Raw genomic sequence first — 18,395 nt, 5'->3', positions numbered from 1 at the left:
AGGTAAAGAACAGTTTCAGGTTAAGAACGGACCTCTGGAACGAATTAAGTACTTAACCCGAGGTACCACTGTAGTGCTGTTGCATTGTTTAACCTAGATAAGTATTAATCAGGCTATCATTTACCTCAGAGACACCCCCTGCTCCTGGGGACAAGGCACTTTGAGGTTTTCCCCATATACAATGGGATAGAAATGTTAGTAGCAAAACTATTTTATGTTGTTGAAATGCTTATGTACCAGCCTGTAAGAGCTGCATATCAAGATTTTTCAGTCTTTTTCTGGTGACAATTCTGTGCAGGATCAGTGGTTGCTCTTGATGTTTTCCTGTGTTTTAAGAGAAATATTACCCAGCAATGCAAGAACTGCTATCAGGATGGGGAGAGGGGTTGACCGAGTGCCTTCTTGGATTCTAGCTGCTTATTTTAATAACTTTGGTAGTTTTGATAACATTTTAAAATGAATGGTGCTGTTGCTTTTCAGCATGTCAGCAGGTGCTGGTGGATCTGCTGGTGTCTCTAATGAGTTCAAAGACCTGTTCAGAAGAGCTGACTCTTCTTTTAAGAATCTTTTTGGAAAAAACACCATCTACGGTAATTTTTTTTAGAATGAAATGAAGTACTTTGAAGTACACTGCCAATGTTGATATAGTAGCTATTTTGATTTTATTTAGCATTTTCAGAGTGAAGTGGTATGTCAGCCCCCTAATCAGATAGTGTGGGTGAAGCAAGTGCCAGCTACACATGGCTGGCAGGCAGCAAGCGAGCAAACAAGCAGGATAGGTCAGTAGCCGAGAGGGGAAGCCATTCCTGCCACATCTCTCCTTCTCTCCAACAGCCTTCCAAACAAATAAGAATGCTATGGGATGGGCCTTTCCGGGTCCAGCAACCCTCTGCCCTGCTCTTAGATCCCTCCCCCTCAATTCCAAAAAAATATTAAGAGCCACAATTGAAGGCCCATGGTCAGCGAGTTGGCAATCCTTGCTGCAACTAGACACATTGTCCTTACAGGTAACTAGTGTCTTGCACAGGGGTTGCCTTCTGGGATTGGCACATATACACAAAAACCAATTCCTTGTAGCTGCCACCACACAAACAACACCTTCTGGAGCTGGCACGCTAAACGGGTCTTACCACCCCCACCCACAAACAAATCAGAGCTTAAAAGTTATTTCTGCACTGGGGAAAACCTGGGCAAAAAGAGTTTTTAAGCTCTCTGGCTTCCATGGATTTAATTCATGTAATTTCAACCAGGTGACCTTCAACTGTGTAAAGTTGAAGCAGCACATATTCAAGGTGCATCAGTTACAAGTTACTTGTAGAAGGATATTGTAGAGTTGGAAAAGGTCAGAAAAGGAGCAACCAAAATGATCAAGGGGATGGAGCAATTCACCTTTGAGGAAACTGAGCTGCATCAGTTTCTTTAAAGTGAGCTAAGTGAAACTGTTAATTCTTGCAGTTTAGGGTATATAGCAATGAACAGTTACGTAGTTCCTGTCTTATTTCCATTTCTTTTAGAGCACGTTGCTCAAAGGAATTCTGAAGATTTTGGAGACAAATACCGAGATGAGGCCCTTACATCACATCTCATTTCCTTTGCATCAAATACCAAATTCAGGAAGTAGCCCTTCTCAAAAACCAACTCTCAATTTTGGCAGCAAAACCATAGGACTACTAAGACGAGCAAAGTTTGCACAGACCAAGAAGGAAGCAGAGGGGGAGAGCTTGCCTCACCATCTACTTTCTTCTTGGCATGTTGCTCCAATTCATTTGCCTCTGGTTGGGCAAAACTGTTGGCCGCATATGTCTGAAGGTTTCAGCATCTCGTTGTGGTTTTGTATGGAATGCATTCATGAAGTAGACATTTCCTTAGAGAAAGCAAAAAGAATGAAAAGGAGGAGCAAATCACTGATTTCACACGACAGCAGTTTTGATGATATGGGTAAGTTGTATTCTGTACAATGAAACTGAATCTGTAAAGACTTTAGAATATATATGTATATATATGTATGTATATGGTATAAAAATCAGGTCATTCTTCTAGCTGCATATAGTGCCGCACATTCAGATGAAAGAACATTGATTCCAAAGAGAGTTTTTTTGAGTTAAAAGATTCCAGCTATAGATAAACATTACACATTGCTTTTCTGCAAGGAGCTCCAAATCACAGCATTGTGTATTTTCAAAAAATACTTTTATTTATTTATTTTTAAATAAAACAAGATAAAAAACACACTTTTCAACAAAGCAAGAATCAATGGAGTACAAGAATATGACAATTCCAGTAAAGAGAATTATTGCAAAAGCCAACATACCATGCATATTTTTATTCCACTGAAACATAGGAGTTTGGAATTTCATAGAATTGTAGACTTGGAAGGGATCCTGAGGGTTTGCTTACCCCTGCTATAAATAGTTGGCTCTTGAAGTTTTCTTAGCATGCGTGAATCATAAGTCACACAATAAGCCATTTGCTTACAACTGTATTATTTGCTTGATGCTTTCTAGATCCTAGTTTAAGTTGAAGGTTTAACATATTTCCATGTCTTAGTACCACAGATCAGCAGGCTCTTTAGTCATTTTCACCAGAGGCTTGAGGCTTAAATTTGCTTCCCTCTCCCCGCTTTCTAAATGGGTTTCTAATATGCATGCAAATCTACCTTGGCTGGGATGCATGCTTCTGTTTTTCCATTCTCAATTGTCTCCTGCATTAATAGTGTTAATGACATACAATTGGTGAGAAAAGCTCAAGGGTATTTTGCATATGAAAAACTGCAGGCAATTCACCATTCTTAGCTAGCTATAAATTTATCACTGGTTTTTCCTCACTCTAAGAAATGCAAAATGGAATCATAATGGAGAGGAAATTTGGGCATGCCTGCGGTTTATATTTCAAATCCAGCTAGGACTCTAGTTTTAACCATCTTATGGAATGCTAGCTACATTTTTATACTTTATAGAATGCAAAGCAGTTGCACTTGTCAGCATCCATTGTTTTAACTATGTACCCGATTTAACCGTTTTTCTAGAAGAAAGCAAAGCTGGAATTGATCACCTCAATTTAGGAGACAAACTTCTTGAAGATGGTTGCCTTCATATATTTTCACTGGGGTCCAAAGCATTGATGATCCAAGTGTGGGCGAATGTGAACACTGGAAGTTTCACATTTCGGTACTGTAAACTTGTTTTTACACACTGAAAAATGCATTATTTCTTCTTCTGTTCTAGTAGGTTTAATGTAGGGTCCCATTCAGGGAATTTTAAGCACAATACAGGCAACCTCCCATTTTCAAGGGGGTTATGTTCTGAGTTACCACACCCGTCAATTAAATAATGTATATTTGAATCCCCATTGAAGAAGCCTGCAAACACCCCATTCCACCCCTTTTGTGATGTTTTGGGGTTCAGCGCGATTCATGTGTGCACAGTTGTGTACATATTGGACTGCATAAATGGTGGGTTGCCTGTGTTACATTATCAGGAGATCATAGTATTCTTAGCAATGATTCTTATATATTTTTAACTAACTGCAGTCAGTCTTGTTGCTGCTTGGAGCTCAGGGAATGAGATGCATAAAATGGGTCAGATGATTTTTACCCATCGTCTGTTTTAGATCAGTTTTAATTGGTAATACCATGCTGGCAATTGTATTTCCCGGAGCCTAGTTGGAGAAGAAATCTGTACAGTGTGATAAATAAGATTTTCAAGACTTACAAAAGTGAACATTAGGGGAAAAAGGATTAATTTACCTTATTACTGAAGGCACAGTTGGGCCATGTAGTATCCTGATAAAGAGGAATGAAACAGAAAAATGTGCTCTGAGTTGCTTTGAATATTTTCTTGTGTTAAAAAAAAAGCAGGATAGGCAATAAACTGACTGAAAAATTACACTGCAGTAGAGGGATAAAACAATAGCTGTGAACAGTTTGAAGCATCCATAATAATGCAGGTGGGGAGGTTGTGCCTACAATTCTTGTTCTTGAAGTGAAAAGCAAACCAGGAGAACATTTAGGTCATTTCTGATCATCTTGTCACAGTGTAATGATGAGGAGATGGCAGTGAACTGGAGCAGTGTTGTTTAAACAGTAATAACTAAGGGGGAGGATAGTGGAGAAGCAGAGGATCCAGGCATCAAAGAACTATTACAGAAAAAGGGAAAAAATGCCCCAATTAGTTGTAGGCAGAAACCTAGAAAATGAGCGGCAGATAGTATTTTTGTCACTAACAAACTGACATCTCTTGGTTCAGTCTATAAAAGCAATGAAAAACATGCCAAAGTCTGTATGTATTGGAAACCCAACAGACATAGTGTTCCAGAGTAGTATTTTATGCATAAATTTAAAAAACATACCACAATTTAAAAGGATAACAGACTGGCATATTCTCCTATTTTCATAGTATGTGTATGGACCCAAACGATGAAATGAAAGCTGGGCTATTAGCACAAGCGGAAACACCCGAGAACACATTCCTTGTAGGCACGTGGCAGCATATGGCACTGACATACCTGCAGCAGCCAGAAAGCAAGAAAAACATCCATGGAACACTGTCCTTATGGATTTCTGGTCAGAGGTAATTCCCCAGTGTGGTAAATGATAGAACTATTACCATTAAAGAAGCTCTAGAGGCATTTGCCTTCTCTCTAAATTGGAACGTGATGAAATATGGAGGAGGAGGAGGACAAAGAAATGCTCACAGCCAAAATAATGGAGTGGTTGCTTACCCATCTGTTTCTGTTAAACTGTTGTTGCTGGAATCCTTCAGTATCCTTAAATGAGCTCTTTGTACGACGTGCCATCCTAATTAAAGCTCCACTTGCAACCATAAATGCCAATGAAATTGTTGTGATTGTTTTTATTAATTTTATTAAATATTTATAAGCGGCACTTTCATATAGACAAGGCGGTGTAAAAATGCACCAAGATTCGTACTCGGCTGATACTGTATGAAAGAGCTAACGGCAGGCAGACCTGGAAGGTGGAGGTGGCAGTGTAGAACTGGCAATGAGAATCTGTTCTAGGGCAAGTGGGTGGGTAATGGTGAAGTCAGAATACAGGTGCACACGCTTGCTTGCTTGCTTGCTTGCTTGCTTGCTTGCTTGCTTGCAGCTGCAGCAGAGAGCAGGCTTGACTGTTGACATGGCTTTGACAGTAAAGTTGCATGGGGAAGAAGAGGATGTTAAATAAACTTCTTCAAGCACCTGCCCTAAAGATCTTGCATCTCTCTAGTCTCACTGTTAAGTGGATTTATATATTATTGTTTCCCCCTTGAAGTATGCATTGTAGTCTTTATTCTTAATATATCAGACACATGACTGGTACATTTATACCCATCTGCTTTTGTGTGGTTCTTCGGTCTGCTTCAGTGAGAGATGTTCCTGTTAGTCTACCAAAGAACATCCTCAGTATTTGCTGGGCCTGGTGTGAGGAAGCTCTATATTAATTGGTTGCTTGAACCAGAGTAGGGTAGCAGCAGGAATGGTTACTGCGGAGGTTGAGGCTGTGGACCCAGGTGAGTGACCTCTGTGCTATCAGCCATCTGGTGATCTAGGAATGATAGGTGCAGCAGGTATATTTGAAACACTGTCAGGGTATCTGAAGCACCCTGTAGGGGTGTGGAGCCAATTGTGGGAAATGGCTTCAATTTTATTTTACACAGCTTTCAGTTTAATTATCACAGAAGAAGTGAAATTACCTATTATAAGCCCTTTAATCACTCTTGCTATTCAATTGAAATTGTTCAGGATATACTAAAGCTTTCTTCTTTTTCTTAGAAAACCTGAAATTAGTTTAGATTATACCCTTCCGAGGAAAACAAGCTTATCTTCTGACAGCAACAAGACCTTCTGTATGACTGGCCACTATACACCATCCCAAGATGAGTATTTGCAGTTGGCTGGAAGATGGGACCTGGGAAATCTCCTGCTCTTCAATGGTAAGTTTGTTTGTTTTTTCCCTTATGTGTTGCTGGTTATCTTGTACTAAACTGGTGCCAGATACGAAAGATGTTTTAAAAACTTTATTAGTGCCATGCCATAGTTCTTATACCTAAAAAAAGACAATTAAAACAAAAGAAGAGCCTGCTAGATCAGGCCCAATGGCCCATCTAATCCAGCATCCTGGTCTCTTAGTTGCCAACCTGAGGCCTGTAGGAAACCTGCAAGCACAACAAACATTCTCCTTCCTGTAGTTTCCAGCGACTAGAATTCTGTATTTCTGTGACACTTTAGCTGCAAATCCTGGTTTCCTTTTTTCATATGTTTTGCTCCTTTAAACATTGTGTTTTTTTTAATAAGAGCTGCCTTGAAGGCAGGATATAAGTCTTCCTACTAAAATAAATAACACTGCTGCTTTCTGGAAGGTGGCTGCCAAAAGGTGACTCAAAGAGTGTTGCTGGGGGAAGATTGTGTGTGAGGCCATGAGCACTGTCTGAGTCATTGTGGTGCCACATGGAAACCACATTGTTTCAGTTCCTGATATTATGGAAGACTTTTTATTAAGCCACTTTGAAAGATTCTTGGGGCTGTAAACTGGAATAGGTCTGTTTTTAACTTTAGCACCATCGTTGAAGCAGTGTGCAACTTAGACTGTGTTGTTCGGCTTGTTCTTGCCTTGTGACAGATACCACACATTCCGGTCTCGTTCCATAGAAGTAATAAAGTATATTAGCCGGTGGCTCATGAATTTTGGCCAGTGCAAATCCATTGATCCTTGAAGATACATATTTGCACCTTGCATGCCATGGGATTTCCTGTGGCTTCACATCTTGCGTTGCTTCTTTGAATGCAGATGCAGGCATGTCATCCACATGTGCAGTGTAATATGAGAAACAAACTTATGGGGACCTGTCTGTCATTTATGAACTAAGAAATTGGTGAGCTACAATAGAAGTATTTATGGTACACGAGGCAGCATATATTGAAACACATGTTTTTGTTTTTGTAGGTGCAAAAATTGGGCCAGAAGAAGCATTTTATCTTTATTCTTGTGGACCAGACTTTACCTCGGTAATGCCTTGCAAATATGGCAAAACAATAAGTGATTATACCAAATACATAGATAAAGAAATTCTGCAATGTGAACAAATCAAAGAACTCCTAATGACAAAGAGAGAAGTGGACACTGGACCTTTAACGGTAAGTTTGTAATCCTAGTACAGTACTAAATCTCTCTCTCTCTTTTTCCCATTACAGCATGAAAAATGAATGAGAAATTGTAAGCCACAATGCTCAGTGGTGACATTTATTTTAGAAGCGTAGCCTAATTTGTCTCAAGTATTCAGGGCAAGTAACAAATACCAAGAGTGTTTCTCTCCTACCCAAAGTCTTACTGTCTCAGGCAACTAGTGGGGAACTAGTGACCCCTCCAGATGTTGCTGAACCACAATTCCAATCATCCATGACCATTCTTGCTTGGGCAGATGGGAGTTATAGTGCAGCAACATTTGGCTACCAGAGGCTCCCAAGCCCTGGTGTATCTGTGATGTGCCCTGGGTCACTTGACTTGAATTTGGTTTTAATCACACTTTCTGTGACCACATTTTATTGGGAATACCATTTGTGCCCAGGCCATCTCAGGCCACATCCTGATCTAAAATTCAATGCGTATGGCAGTCTTTGCTGCCACAATAGTTCTGTTAATGCTGCTATTGCAAAAAACAACAACCCCAAAACAAATTCCAAAGACCACAAATGGAATAGGTGGAGAAGAGGGGATATGGCAAAATGAAATGCAGCGAGATGTGAATCTAACTTATGGTACAAATATCTCAAACACACTCAACTTATTCAGATTCATTTTGTCTCCCTAAGAAACCTTTATTTATTCCTAACTTATCTCCTGTAGGTTGTCTCCTTTCTACCCTATAACTTAACTTTGTTTTCCATGTATCCCAACTCATAGTTACCGTAAATTTCGCTCCATAACACACAGATTTTTCCTCCTAGAAAGTAAGGGGAAATGTCTGTGCGTGTTATGGAGCGAATGCCTACAGATGGCGGGGGAATCTGCTGCAGTTGTGAGCAGTCCGTGGCTCGCTTTGAAACAGCAAAGCGGGTGTAAGCGGCTCCTGTCAGCTAGCGGAGCCGGGGAGGAGGGAGAGAAGCAGAGCGGGGTTGGCTGCTTTAAAACAACCCGTCCTCTATGTTCCTCTCTCCTCCCCACTGAGCTGCTAAGTAGCAGCAAAGCCTTTCAGCCAGCCTAGCGGGGAGGAGGGAGAGAAGCAGAGCGGGGTTGGCTACTTTAAAAGAACCCCGTGCTCTCTGTCCCTGCCTGCAGTTTTTTGCTGTCCGATTTTGGATTAGCCACTGTAGGGGCTGTGTGTGTGTGTGTGTGTGTGTGTGTGTGTGTGCTTGAGCTATTGTTCTCCTCCTCCTGCTTCCCGTTCACTCTCCCTGCGCCCCTGCGCTCTCTCTCCGACTTTAGAATTGACACTCTGTGTGTGAGAGAGGGCTCCTTCTCCTTCTCTTGCTTCCGTTCACTCTCCCTGCGCCCCTGCGACTTTAGAATCGACACTCTGTGTGTCTGTGTGTGTGAGGGCTCCTTCTCCTTCTCTTGCTTCCTGTTCACTCTCCCTGCGCCCCTGCGACTTTAGAATCGACACTCTGTGTGTCTCTGTGTGTGTGAGGGCTCCTTCTCCTTCTCTTGCTTCCCGTTCACTCCCCCAGCGCCCCTGCGACTTCCTGCGACTTTAGGGCCAGTTCTCTCTCTGCGTGTGTGTGTGTGTTTTGACCTCACTGCGCTTGTTGGGGGAGAGTGTTGGTCGCAATTTTTCTTGATTTGTCTCAGAGTGGTTACTATCATGGTTTCCTTGCCGGGGAGGAGGGAGAGACGCAGAGCCTGCTTGTTCTAAAGGAGCAAAGCCAGAGAGGAGCCTCTTCTGCATTATTAGCAGCATCCTTCTCCACACCCCCACGCGTGCTCCTTGTCCCTTGAGTTCTTTTCCTTCCCTCCCCACTTAAAACGTGGTTACAAAGCACGGATCCACATGGATCCTCAGGATTTTTGCACTAGGTCACCCCAAATTCACCATCAGATCACATAGCATATCCATGGCTACAGCCTGCACCAAAAAAACACACGCACCCACTGTTTCATGGGGCCGCAATGGCGCAAAAACGTGGTTACAAAGCATGGATCCACATGGATCCTCAGGATTTTTGCATTGGGCTACCCCAAACTCACCGTCAGATCACATGTCTGTGGCCACAGCATGAACCACAAAAATCATACATCCACTGTTTCGTTTAGAATATGTTTTTCTTGTTTTCCTCCTCTAAAAACTACGTGCATGTTATGGTCAGGTGCATGGTATAGAGCGAAAAATACGGTACATTTCTGAAAGGCTAGTATCATTTCGTTAAATGCGTAGGGATGAACTGCTGTGCCAACCATGACAGTGGAAGCTCAAAAGAAAAGTGGTGATTTGGGTGAAAGCTGCAAGCTCCTTTAATGTTGTCTTGTATTTCAGGAAAGCCTTGCTACTGTTTACACCACTTGCTGCCCTGGCCACTATACAATCTATGAGCCAGTAATCAGGCTTAAAGGTCAAGCGAAAACCATTCCTTCCCAACGACCTTTCAGCTCAAAAGAAGTACAAAGCAATTTGCCAGATCCTTATTACCTGAAAATGCTACAGCCGACAGAATACAAAGGTCTTCAGGGAATACTGCACGAGATTGGTGGAACTGGGTCCTTTGTCTTCCTTTTTGCCAGGGTAAGATGCTGAAAAATTGCTTTCCCTCTTAGTGCATTTGTCATGGCAGACTTTCAGGACTTTTGATTGCTAGTATGTGAGGAAGCAAATAAAGTGAACGGATGCATGAAACCCAGGCTGCTCCCAGACAGGCTCCTCATAGGGCCACTAATAAGGAGCATTGTTGTTAATGGAGGTATAAGGAAAATGCTGTCAGTAAATAAATGTTGTTTTTCTACTGTAAGCTATAAGCAGAACTAGAATCAGGGATATTGCACCTTTTTTTTGTGTATACCCTGCTACGTTTCATCTACAGCAGTGTATGTGACACATCAGGTATGGGTGGGGAAGCTGCAGTTTACATGCAGTGATTGCCCCCCTCCCCAAAGACCCAGCAATTCTTTGAGCATTAATTAAATAATTAAAACCTAAGTTCTTACTCATTTGCTGATTGCCCAATACTGCCCATAATGAAATCCTAACCTACCACTTCTTGCAAAGTGTTTCAAAATTTGTTTTAGTTTGGATGTGTAGGTTGGAAGTCTTTTAATTAGGAAGAAAAGCAACATGACTAAAATGGAATTGACTGGAAAAATAGCAGGGTCCCGTCCCCCGTCTCCCTGCCCTTTTGCCATGCCAACTCCAGGATGGTGAAGCAATTGGTCTGTAAGCATGGCAAGGCTGTGGATGTGGCAGAGGCCCCACCCTTACATTCCCCACCCCCAGGTTTGGATTTTGCCCTTCAGAGACTATGCTATTCACAGATTCAGGAGCACTGGATTATAATCACTTTAATTAATAATGGGTGACATCCAGTGGACCACTGTAAAGTCCAGGGCACTGCATGGGAGAAGAAGGGTAGTTCCAGCATGGCCATTTCCCAATTTGCTTGAGGCACTCTTGAAGCACTTGAAACACACTACAAGGGTGGCCTAAATAGGCATTAAAGGTAAAGGGACCTTTGACCGTTAGGTCCAGTCGCGGACGACTTTGGGGTTACGGTGCTCATCTCGCTTTATTGGCCATGGTAGCCGGTGTACAGTTTCCGGGTCATGTGGCCAGCATGACTAAGCCGCTTCTGGCGAACCAGAGCAGCACACAGAAATGCCGTTTACCTTCCCGCTGGAGTGGTACCTATTTATCTATTTGCACTTTGACGTGCTTTTGAACTGCTAGGTTGGCAGGAGCAGGGACCGAGCAACGGGCGCTCACCCTGTCATGGGGATTCAAACCGCTGACCTTCTGATCGGCAAGCCCTAGGCTCTGTGGTTTAGACCAAAGCGCCACCCGCGTCCCTTAAGTAATAGGTATTACTTAGTTGTTATTCTGTCCAGTGCCTTGTTTGGTGATAGGATTGCACATGGTCTAGTCTCCCTTTACAAATCAACCCCTGCAATAAAGGCCTAAAATGTGCCTCCAGTAGAGACCAAGAGCTTGCAGTTGAAATAGCTCCTCCATGATAACTGTAACAAGATAATCCATGTGGGGCAGGACAAGTAACACTGAAGTAACACTCCATCAGACATGCTTTATTACCTAAGCGGCATATTGGCTTATTTTTAGGTTGTGGAAATCAGCGACTGTGAAGAAACCCAAGCTTTAGCTCTGAAAGTTATCCTTGCCTTAACCAAACACAATCAGCAGAGAATACATGAGTTAGAAAACTGCAATGGTTATTCCATGATTCATCAGGTGTTGATAAAGCCCAAATGTATTGTTGGATTTCATATTTTGCAGGTAAGGTGCTCTGCTGAAACCTTCTCTTTGCATTGACTGATCTTGGCAAAATCGTTAGTCTACTTTTCACATTCACTTCTGGTTCATAACTTCACAAAACTGAATCTCTTTGTTATCCCTTTGCAAGACTCTCCTTGCAGGATGCTGCAGTGAGAAGATGATTCATCTGAATGAAAATGGGCAGTTCATACTAGATGTAGAGTCTAGAGCGGTGATTCAAGATGTCAAGCTTTTGGAAGAGCTGCTACTTGATTGGAAGATATGGTCTAAAGCCCAGGTGATTTGCACAGATCAGAACATGACTGCTCCACAACTAAATCAAAGTTAAAATATGGTTGTTACCAGAATTTAATATCTCTTTGTTCCCTCTAGAAAATGTGATGTGGTTTCCAAGGTCCCTTGGACCTCTAATGACCAAGACATATCCAAGAATACCCCCAAACTATGCATTTTATCCTTTAGGATGTGCAGCCCTGTCCAGAACAAGTAGTTGGCTTGCCTTCTGAATGTGCACTTATATAGAAAGGATTTGCTTTTTAATTCATGTAATAATAATAATAATAATAATAATAATAATAATAATAATTTATTTGTACCCCGCCCATCTGGCTGGGTTTCCCCAGCCACTCTTGGCGGCTTCCAGAAAAACCAGAAATACACTAAAATATCACAGATTAAAAACTTCCCTGAACAGGGCTGCCTTAAGATGTCTTCTGAATGTCAGGTAGTTATTTATCGCTTTGACATCTGATGGGAGGGCGTTCCACAGGGCGGGTGCCACTACCAAGAAGGCCCTCTGCCTGGTTCCCTGTAACCTCACTTCTCGTAATGAGGGAACCGCCAGAAGGCCCTCGGCGCTGGACCTCAGCGTCCGGGCAGAACGATGGGGGTGGAGACGCTCCTTCAGGTATACTGGGCCGAGGCCGTTTAGGGCTTTAAAGGTCAACACCAGCCCTTTGAATTGTGCTCGGAAACGTACTGGGAGCCAATGTAGGTCTTTCAAGACCGGTGTTATGTGGTCTCGGCGGCCGCCCCCAGTCACCAGTCTAGCTGCCGCATTCTGGATTAGTTGTAGTTTCCGAGTCACCTTCAAAGGTAGCCCCACGTAGAGCGCATTGCAGTAGTCCAAGCGGGAGATAACTAGAGCATGCACCACTCTGGCGAGACAGTCCGCGGGCAGGTAGGGTCTCAGCCTGCGTACCAGGTGGAGTTGGTAGACAGCTGCCCTCGATACAGAATTGACCTGCGCCTCCATGGACAGCTGTGAGTCCAAAATGACTCCCAGGCTGCGCACCTGGTCCTTCAGGGGCACAGTTACCCTATTCAGGACCAGGGAGTCCTCCACACCAGCCCGCCCCCTGTCCCCCAAAAACAGTACTTCTGTCTTGTCAGGATTCAACCTCAATCCATTAGCCGCCATCCATCCTCCAACCGCCTCCAGGCACTTACACAGAACCTTCACCGCCTTCACTGGTTCTGATTTGAAAGAGAGGTAGAGCTGGGTATCATCTGCATATTGATGGACACCCAGTCCAAACCCCCTGATGATCTCTCCCAGCGGCTTCATATAGATGTTAAAAAGCATGGGGGAGAGGACGGAACCCTGAGGCACCCCACAAGTGAGGGCCCAGGGGTCCGAACACTCATCCCCCACCACTACTTTCTGAACACGGCCCAGGAGGAAGGAGCGAAACCACTGTATAACAGTGCCCCCAGCTCCCAGCCCCTCTAGACGGTCCAGAAGGATGTTATGGTCGATTGTATCAAAGGCCGCTGAGAGATCCAGCAGAACTAGGAAACAACTCTCACCTTTGTCCCTAGCTCGCTGGAGATCATCAACCAGCGCGACCAAGGCAGTTTCAGTCCCATGATGAGGCCTGAATCCCGATTGGAAGGGATCCAAATGGTCCGCATCCTCCAGGCGTGCCTGGAGTTGTTCAGCAACCACGCGCTCAATCACCTTGCCCAAGAATGGAAGATTTGAGACTGGGCGATAGTTGGCCATACTGGCTGGGTCTAAAGATGGTTTTTTAACAAGCGATTTAATGACCGCCTCTTTCAGCGGATCTGGGAATGTTCCCTCACAGAGGGAAGCATTCACCACCCCGCAGAGCCCATCGCCCAGCCCTTCCCGGCTTGCTTTTATTAGCCAGGATGGGCAAGGATCCAGGAGACAGGTGGTTGGTTTCACGCGTCCAAGCAGCCTGTCCACATCCTCGGGGGTAATGGATTGAAATCGATTCCATGCAACTTGACCAGACAGAGCTCTAGCACTCTCCCGCCCCAGCCCTGCTCCCACGGTGGTGTCTAGCTCCTTCCGAATATGAGTGATTTTATCTGCAAAAAACTTTGCAAAATCGTTGCAGGAGATCTTGGGGTCTTTACAAAGCCCCGGTGGTAAAGGTGGTTCTGTTAAATTCTGAACCACCTGAAAAAGTCTCCTGCTACTATTTTCTGCAGATGCAATAGAGGCGGCGAAGAAAGTCTTCTTCGCCGTCGCTATCGCCACTTGGTAGGCTCGACGTTGAGCTCTAACCTGTGTCCGGTCAGATTCGGAGTGAGTTTTCTGCCACCGACGCTCTAGCTGTCTCAGCGATTGTTTCATTGCCCTCAGCTCCGAAGAAAACCACGGGGCTGTCCGGGCTCCATGCAATCGGAGAGGGCGCTTCGGAGCCAGACAGTCAATAGCCCTGGTTAACTCCGCATTCCAGCGGGCCACCAGGGAATCAGGTGAAAGGCCATCAACATGGGATAAAGCATCCCCTACCACTCTCTGGAAACCATTTGGATCCATTAAGTGGCGGGGGCGGACCATCCGAATTGGTCCCACCTCCCTGCAGAGGGGAAGGGTCGCGGAGAAGTCCAGTTGCACCAGGAAGTGATCTGACCATGGCACTTCTTTTGTTTCACTTTTACTTAGTGTCAGATCACCCACGTCACTAGATGTGAACACCATGTAGGGGATCTCAACCCTTTAGGGACCCAAGGGTACATTTGAATTGAAACTCAGGAGCACCACAAAATACCCATTTTACAGAAGAAGAAAATGGCAGTGCTCAGAACCCTCCTCCAAAGTGGGCACCTCCAAATGCCCCAAATACTGTTCCAGCTAAACCGCAGGGTCCTCTCAATTTTAAGAAAAAAATGTGAAGGGGTTGTGGGGCTTGGGAAGCGCCATAGTACTCAAAAGTGCCCTGCTGACCTATAGGCAGGTCAGTTACCTATTCTCTTCATGGTTCCCCTGGCAAACTTTTTCCTTTGTGAAATTTCTCCAGTGGTGTTAAAACAAATCTGTATTCGTTGTGTAAATGCTTTCATTGCTATACCAGTATCAATATATCTATAACCAATGATTTTAAGAGCACGTTGGAGAAGGTAAACATTCTGCCATATATCCTCCCTGCTTTGTGAAGAAAACTGGGGCAGGAGGCAGAAGATGCAGTTGTCACCTGTACCTGTGTTTAGGAAATAGTTAAAAGTGTAGAAAAGCCCCATCCTCCTGAACATCTTCATAATTCTTAATGGTTATTAGACAAGTTTGACCACAAAAAACAGCCTCAGCAGGAGCATATGCAAACTTCTGATTCACAATCATTTTCAGGTCTGAATTCAGGTTCAAATGTTGGACTGGTGCTAATAGTACTTTAGAGGGAAGCCTAACAAATATTTTGCTGCTGTCTAGATGTAAAATGTAAGTCCTGCATGCATTTGTGACCGCTGTTATGCTAAGCGCACAGGATGTTTTTCATTGACATCCCACTAGCAATCTAGATTTCTGAAGTTTTGGGTTGCCTTGCTGGCTACAGGTTTTTTTATTCTACCAGCATTTCCAATACAGTTTTGATGGCAACTTGCTTCTAACTTCATTTTGATTTTTGTGTGTGCCTAAGACTACTTCTCTTTTTGCAGCCAGGTGTTTGGGAAACACTCTTATCAGCTCTGGAAGTCCTTATCCATGATGATCATTGGCAGCAGACGTTTAACATTAAGCAGCTCCTCAAAGCTCAAGTTGTGCATCACTTCCTGCTGACATGCCAGGTTCTGCAGGTAAGGCACCACAACCTTTGTTCTGAATGTTTCAGATGCTTGTCTGTAAGAGTGAACACGTACATGATGCTTCACAGCATCTGACTCACACTCCCCCTCTTTCTCCAGCCCTATTAATAAAGATATTACAGATAGTGATGATTTTGAACAGAAACTGTTGAATAGTGAAAGCTGTCCAGCTTTCCCAACTTCCACTGATGCCGCTAACTGATTTATGATGTGACTTTTAGTTAGATCTGCAAATGCCATAAGCCCTATTTAACTGTTACAACTCCACTCCTGATATCAGGCAGCTTTTGCTGGTGTTCTGGTGTAACATTTGTAACAGATAGCCCTTTCTACCAGTGGCGTCTCCCTGTGCTACTTAGAACCCCATTACTCCAGAGTGCTTAATCAAATGGGGAACCTTCATAATTAGAAAAGGCTCTCCTGCTGTAGAAGTTACACTAGAACATGTGGAAGCCAGCAGAGCTATGTGATGACTGGGGGAGGGAGGGTACAGGTACATAGCTCCACAGCCTTTTTCTACTCATGTTGCTCCTTGAAAGTATATCTGAACAGGACTTGAGATGACCTTGCACCACAAAAAGTATGCACTTCTAACTTTCCTGGTCTGTAGGTCCCTCATGCCTCATTGGAATATTCGCCACAGATGCCAGTTAATGCAGATGATAGCTATATCTGAGATAGTAGATACGCATTACATTAGGTTTCAAAATTGCTTGATAGCAAGTTTCCATTGGATCACACACGCGCACAAGTTAGGGTGGAGCTTAGTGCTGCAAGCTATAATGCCAGTGTTTACAGGACCATGCTTGTAACATTGTCAATTGATCCTAAACCTTAAGTGTTGAGAATTGGCATCCCAGAGTAATTACCTTACAGATACTTCTAAAAATTCTAGATTTTGAAGGGGTCAATGGATCTGATTCAATCTCCTGTTTTGAAAGAGATACATAAACCATTGCCAGCAGGGAGTTTTCTGACCATTTCTTGGAAAAGGTTATAAATAGCAGCTGTACATAATACTGTAACATGCCCTCTGCTATACATGCATGCATCCTAGAAGTGTGAGTACAGGTAAAACAAAGGAATACAGTTTTGTCAGATATATATCCTTGAACAGTATACAGAAGGAAATTGTGATTTTGTAGGACTCTATTTGTTTCTCTCTTTGTTTCTCACTTAGGAGCAGGAAGAAGAAAACTTCACATCTATGCCTACAGAAGTTTGCACATCATTTGTGAAAATAATTGAAGAAGTACTTGGTTCTCCCCCAGATCTGGAATTGCTGGCACTGATCTTCAATTTTCTCTTAGCAGTTCACCCTCCTACTAATACATATGTATGTCACAATCCCAGAGACTTCTACTTTTCCCTGCACATAGGTAAAGCATTGTTTTGACCTGAATCAGAAAATAAGAAACTAACTATATTAATACTACAGAAACATAGCAGTTTACCTTTTTTTCAATCCCTTCCCCCTTAGTTTTATAGCTTCTACTCTTGATTTGTTTCCCCAGATTATATTCATACTTGCATTCTGATTGGTTTATGGTAGCAGATTTTTAGGCTCTCAGCCCTATTGTATTGAATTCAGAGCTTGATGTTCAACATATTTGACATATTTGTAAAAAGCTAATACAGTTGTACCTTGGATCCCGAACACCTTGCGAGTCAAACATTTTGGCTCCCGAACACTGCAAACCTGGAAGTGAGTGTTCCGGTTTGCGAACATTCTTTGGAACCCGAACGTCCGATGTGGCTTCCGATTGGCTGCAGGATGCTGCGCCTTGGTTTCCGAACGTTTTGGAAGTCGAATGGACTTCCGGAACGGTTTCCGTTCGACTTCCGAGGTACCACTGTACCTGCAAAATAAATCTTCTGATTTTAGGGATAAAGAATTTGAGGCCTTAAAAAGTGACTTATTCAAAGTTGCTCTGTGCTTTGGAACCTTGGATACTAGCTGTTTCGTGTGTCTCTTAAGGATTGCAGGAGTGGAATGCTTAATCTCTTTGCAGCTGAGATAAACTGTCATAGATAGGCATGGCTTTTTTAGAAGTACCATTAAATTCAGAGGGTTACTTACTAGCCTGATTAGAATTAAAGCCGAAGGTTTTTGTTGCATGTACAGACACTGAAGAGTCAATTTTGTAGGTTTGTAGAGTGTGTCGTTGAGCTTGGTAAGATGAATTTATGAATAAATACACACAGGATTGCACTGCATCTTTGTCAACACCCTCTAATACGTTCGTTCAGAGTGGCTCCGATGAATCACAATACTGGTCAAGACTTAGCATAGTTCAATGTCTCCACTTAAATTCTGTGCAAGGAATGAAATCTTCTGAGATGTTAAATTCCCTTGTTTGCTTTTTCTAGATGGCAACATTTTCCAAGAGAAGGTCCAATCCATTATGTATTTGAGGAATTCCAGCAGTGGCGGAAAATCTATTGACAGTCCAGCACTGGCAATTACAAGTCCAACTGGATTTTCAGCTGTTTGCCAAGAAAGTAAGTAATTGCCACAAGACCTGAGCTTCCCAAGTTACAGTGAAGTGAGTACTGCAGCACAGAAGCTTAAAGGGACTGATTCAGGCTGGTGTAGGCAGCTGTGGTGGTGAAGTAGATACACTGTTCCTGACTTGCCTTAGGAGAGAAGACTGGAGCAGGGTGCACACTGCAGACTTTCTAGTGGTGCAGCTGACCTGCCTAATGGTAAGTGAATCCAGCCTTGGCAGAATTGGTGGCAAAGCTCTTGCTAATGTTTGGTGCCTGATGGACATGGGAATAGCTTACAGGAGATTATTAGAGGTTACCGCCCACACATTTCCGCTGCTCTTTACTGCTTGTGTGGTAGCACCTCAGTAAAACCACTTCTTACTGTTTGTAGCAGAGTTTTCCCCAGAGGCAGAGGACAAGCAC

At 43.4% G+C, this 18,395-nt stretch overlaps 1 protein-coding gene across 6 annotated transcripts in view; it reads left to right on the top strand.

The window, feature by feature from the left end:
• Positions 1-18,395, top strand: part of LYST (lysosomal trafficking regulator) — a 79,776-nt gene that overhangs the window by 25,368 nt on the left and 36,013 nt on the right. For 4 of the 6 annotated variants that reach the window (XM_083731927.1, XM_083731925.1, XM_083731923.1 and 1 more), the window contains exons 11-22: positions 481-590; positions 1,515-1,938; positions 3,026-3,167; positions 4,395-4,568; positions 5,770-5,930; positions 6,941-7,131; positions 9,465-9,710; positions 11,253-11,426; positions 11,554-11,703; positions 15,336-15,473; positions 16,663-16,861; positions 17,853-17,984. In XM_083731927.1, the coding sequence (XP_083588053.1) occupies positions 481-590; positions 1,515-1,938; positions 3,026-3,167; positions 4,395-4,568; positions 5,770-5,930; positions 6,941-7,131; positions 9,465-9,710; positions 11,253-11,426; positions 11,554-11,703; positions 15,336-15,473; positions 16,663-16,861; positions 17,853-17,984 (2,241 nt within the window). The remainder of the gene's footprint in view (positions 1-480; positions 591-1,514; positions 1,939-3,025; positions 3,168-4,394; positions 4,569-5,769; positions 5,931-6,940; positions 7,132-9,464; positions 9,711-11,252; positions 11,427-11,553; positions 11,704-15,335; positions 15,474-16,662; positions 16,862-17,852; positions 17,985-18,395) is intronic. The other 2 variants (XM_083731926.1, XM_083731924.1) reach the window with 1 other exon arrangement.

The sequence above is a fragment of the Podarcis gaigeae genome (genome assembly GCF_964106915.1).
Source record: "Podarcis gaigeae genome assembly, chromosome: 3".
Classification (NCBI taxonomy): domain Eukaryota; kingdom Metazoa; phylum Chordata; class Lepidosauria; order Squamata; family Lacertidae; genus Podarcis; species Podarcis gaigeae.
The sequence above is the reverse complement of the archived record's forward strand: the minus strand, read 5'-3'. Positions and strand labels throughout refer to the sequence as shown.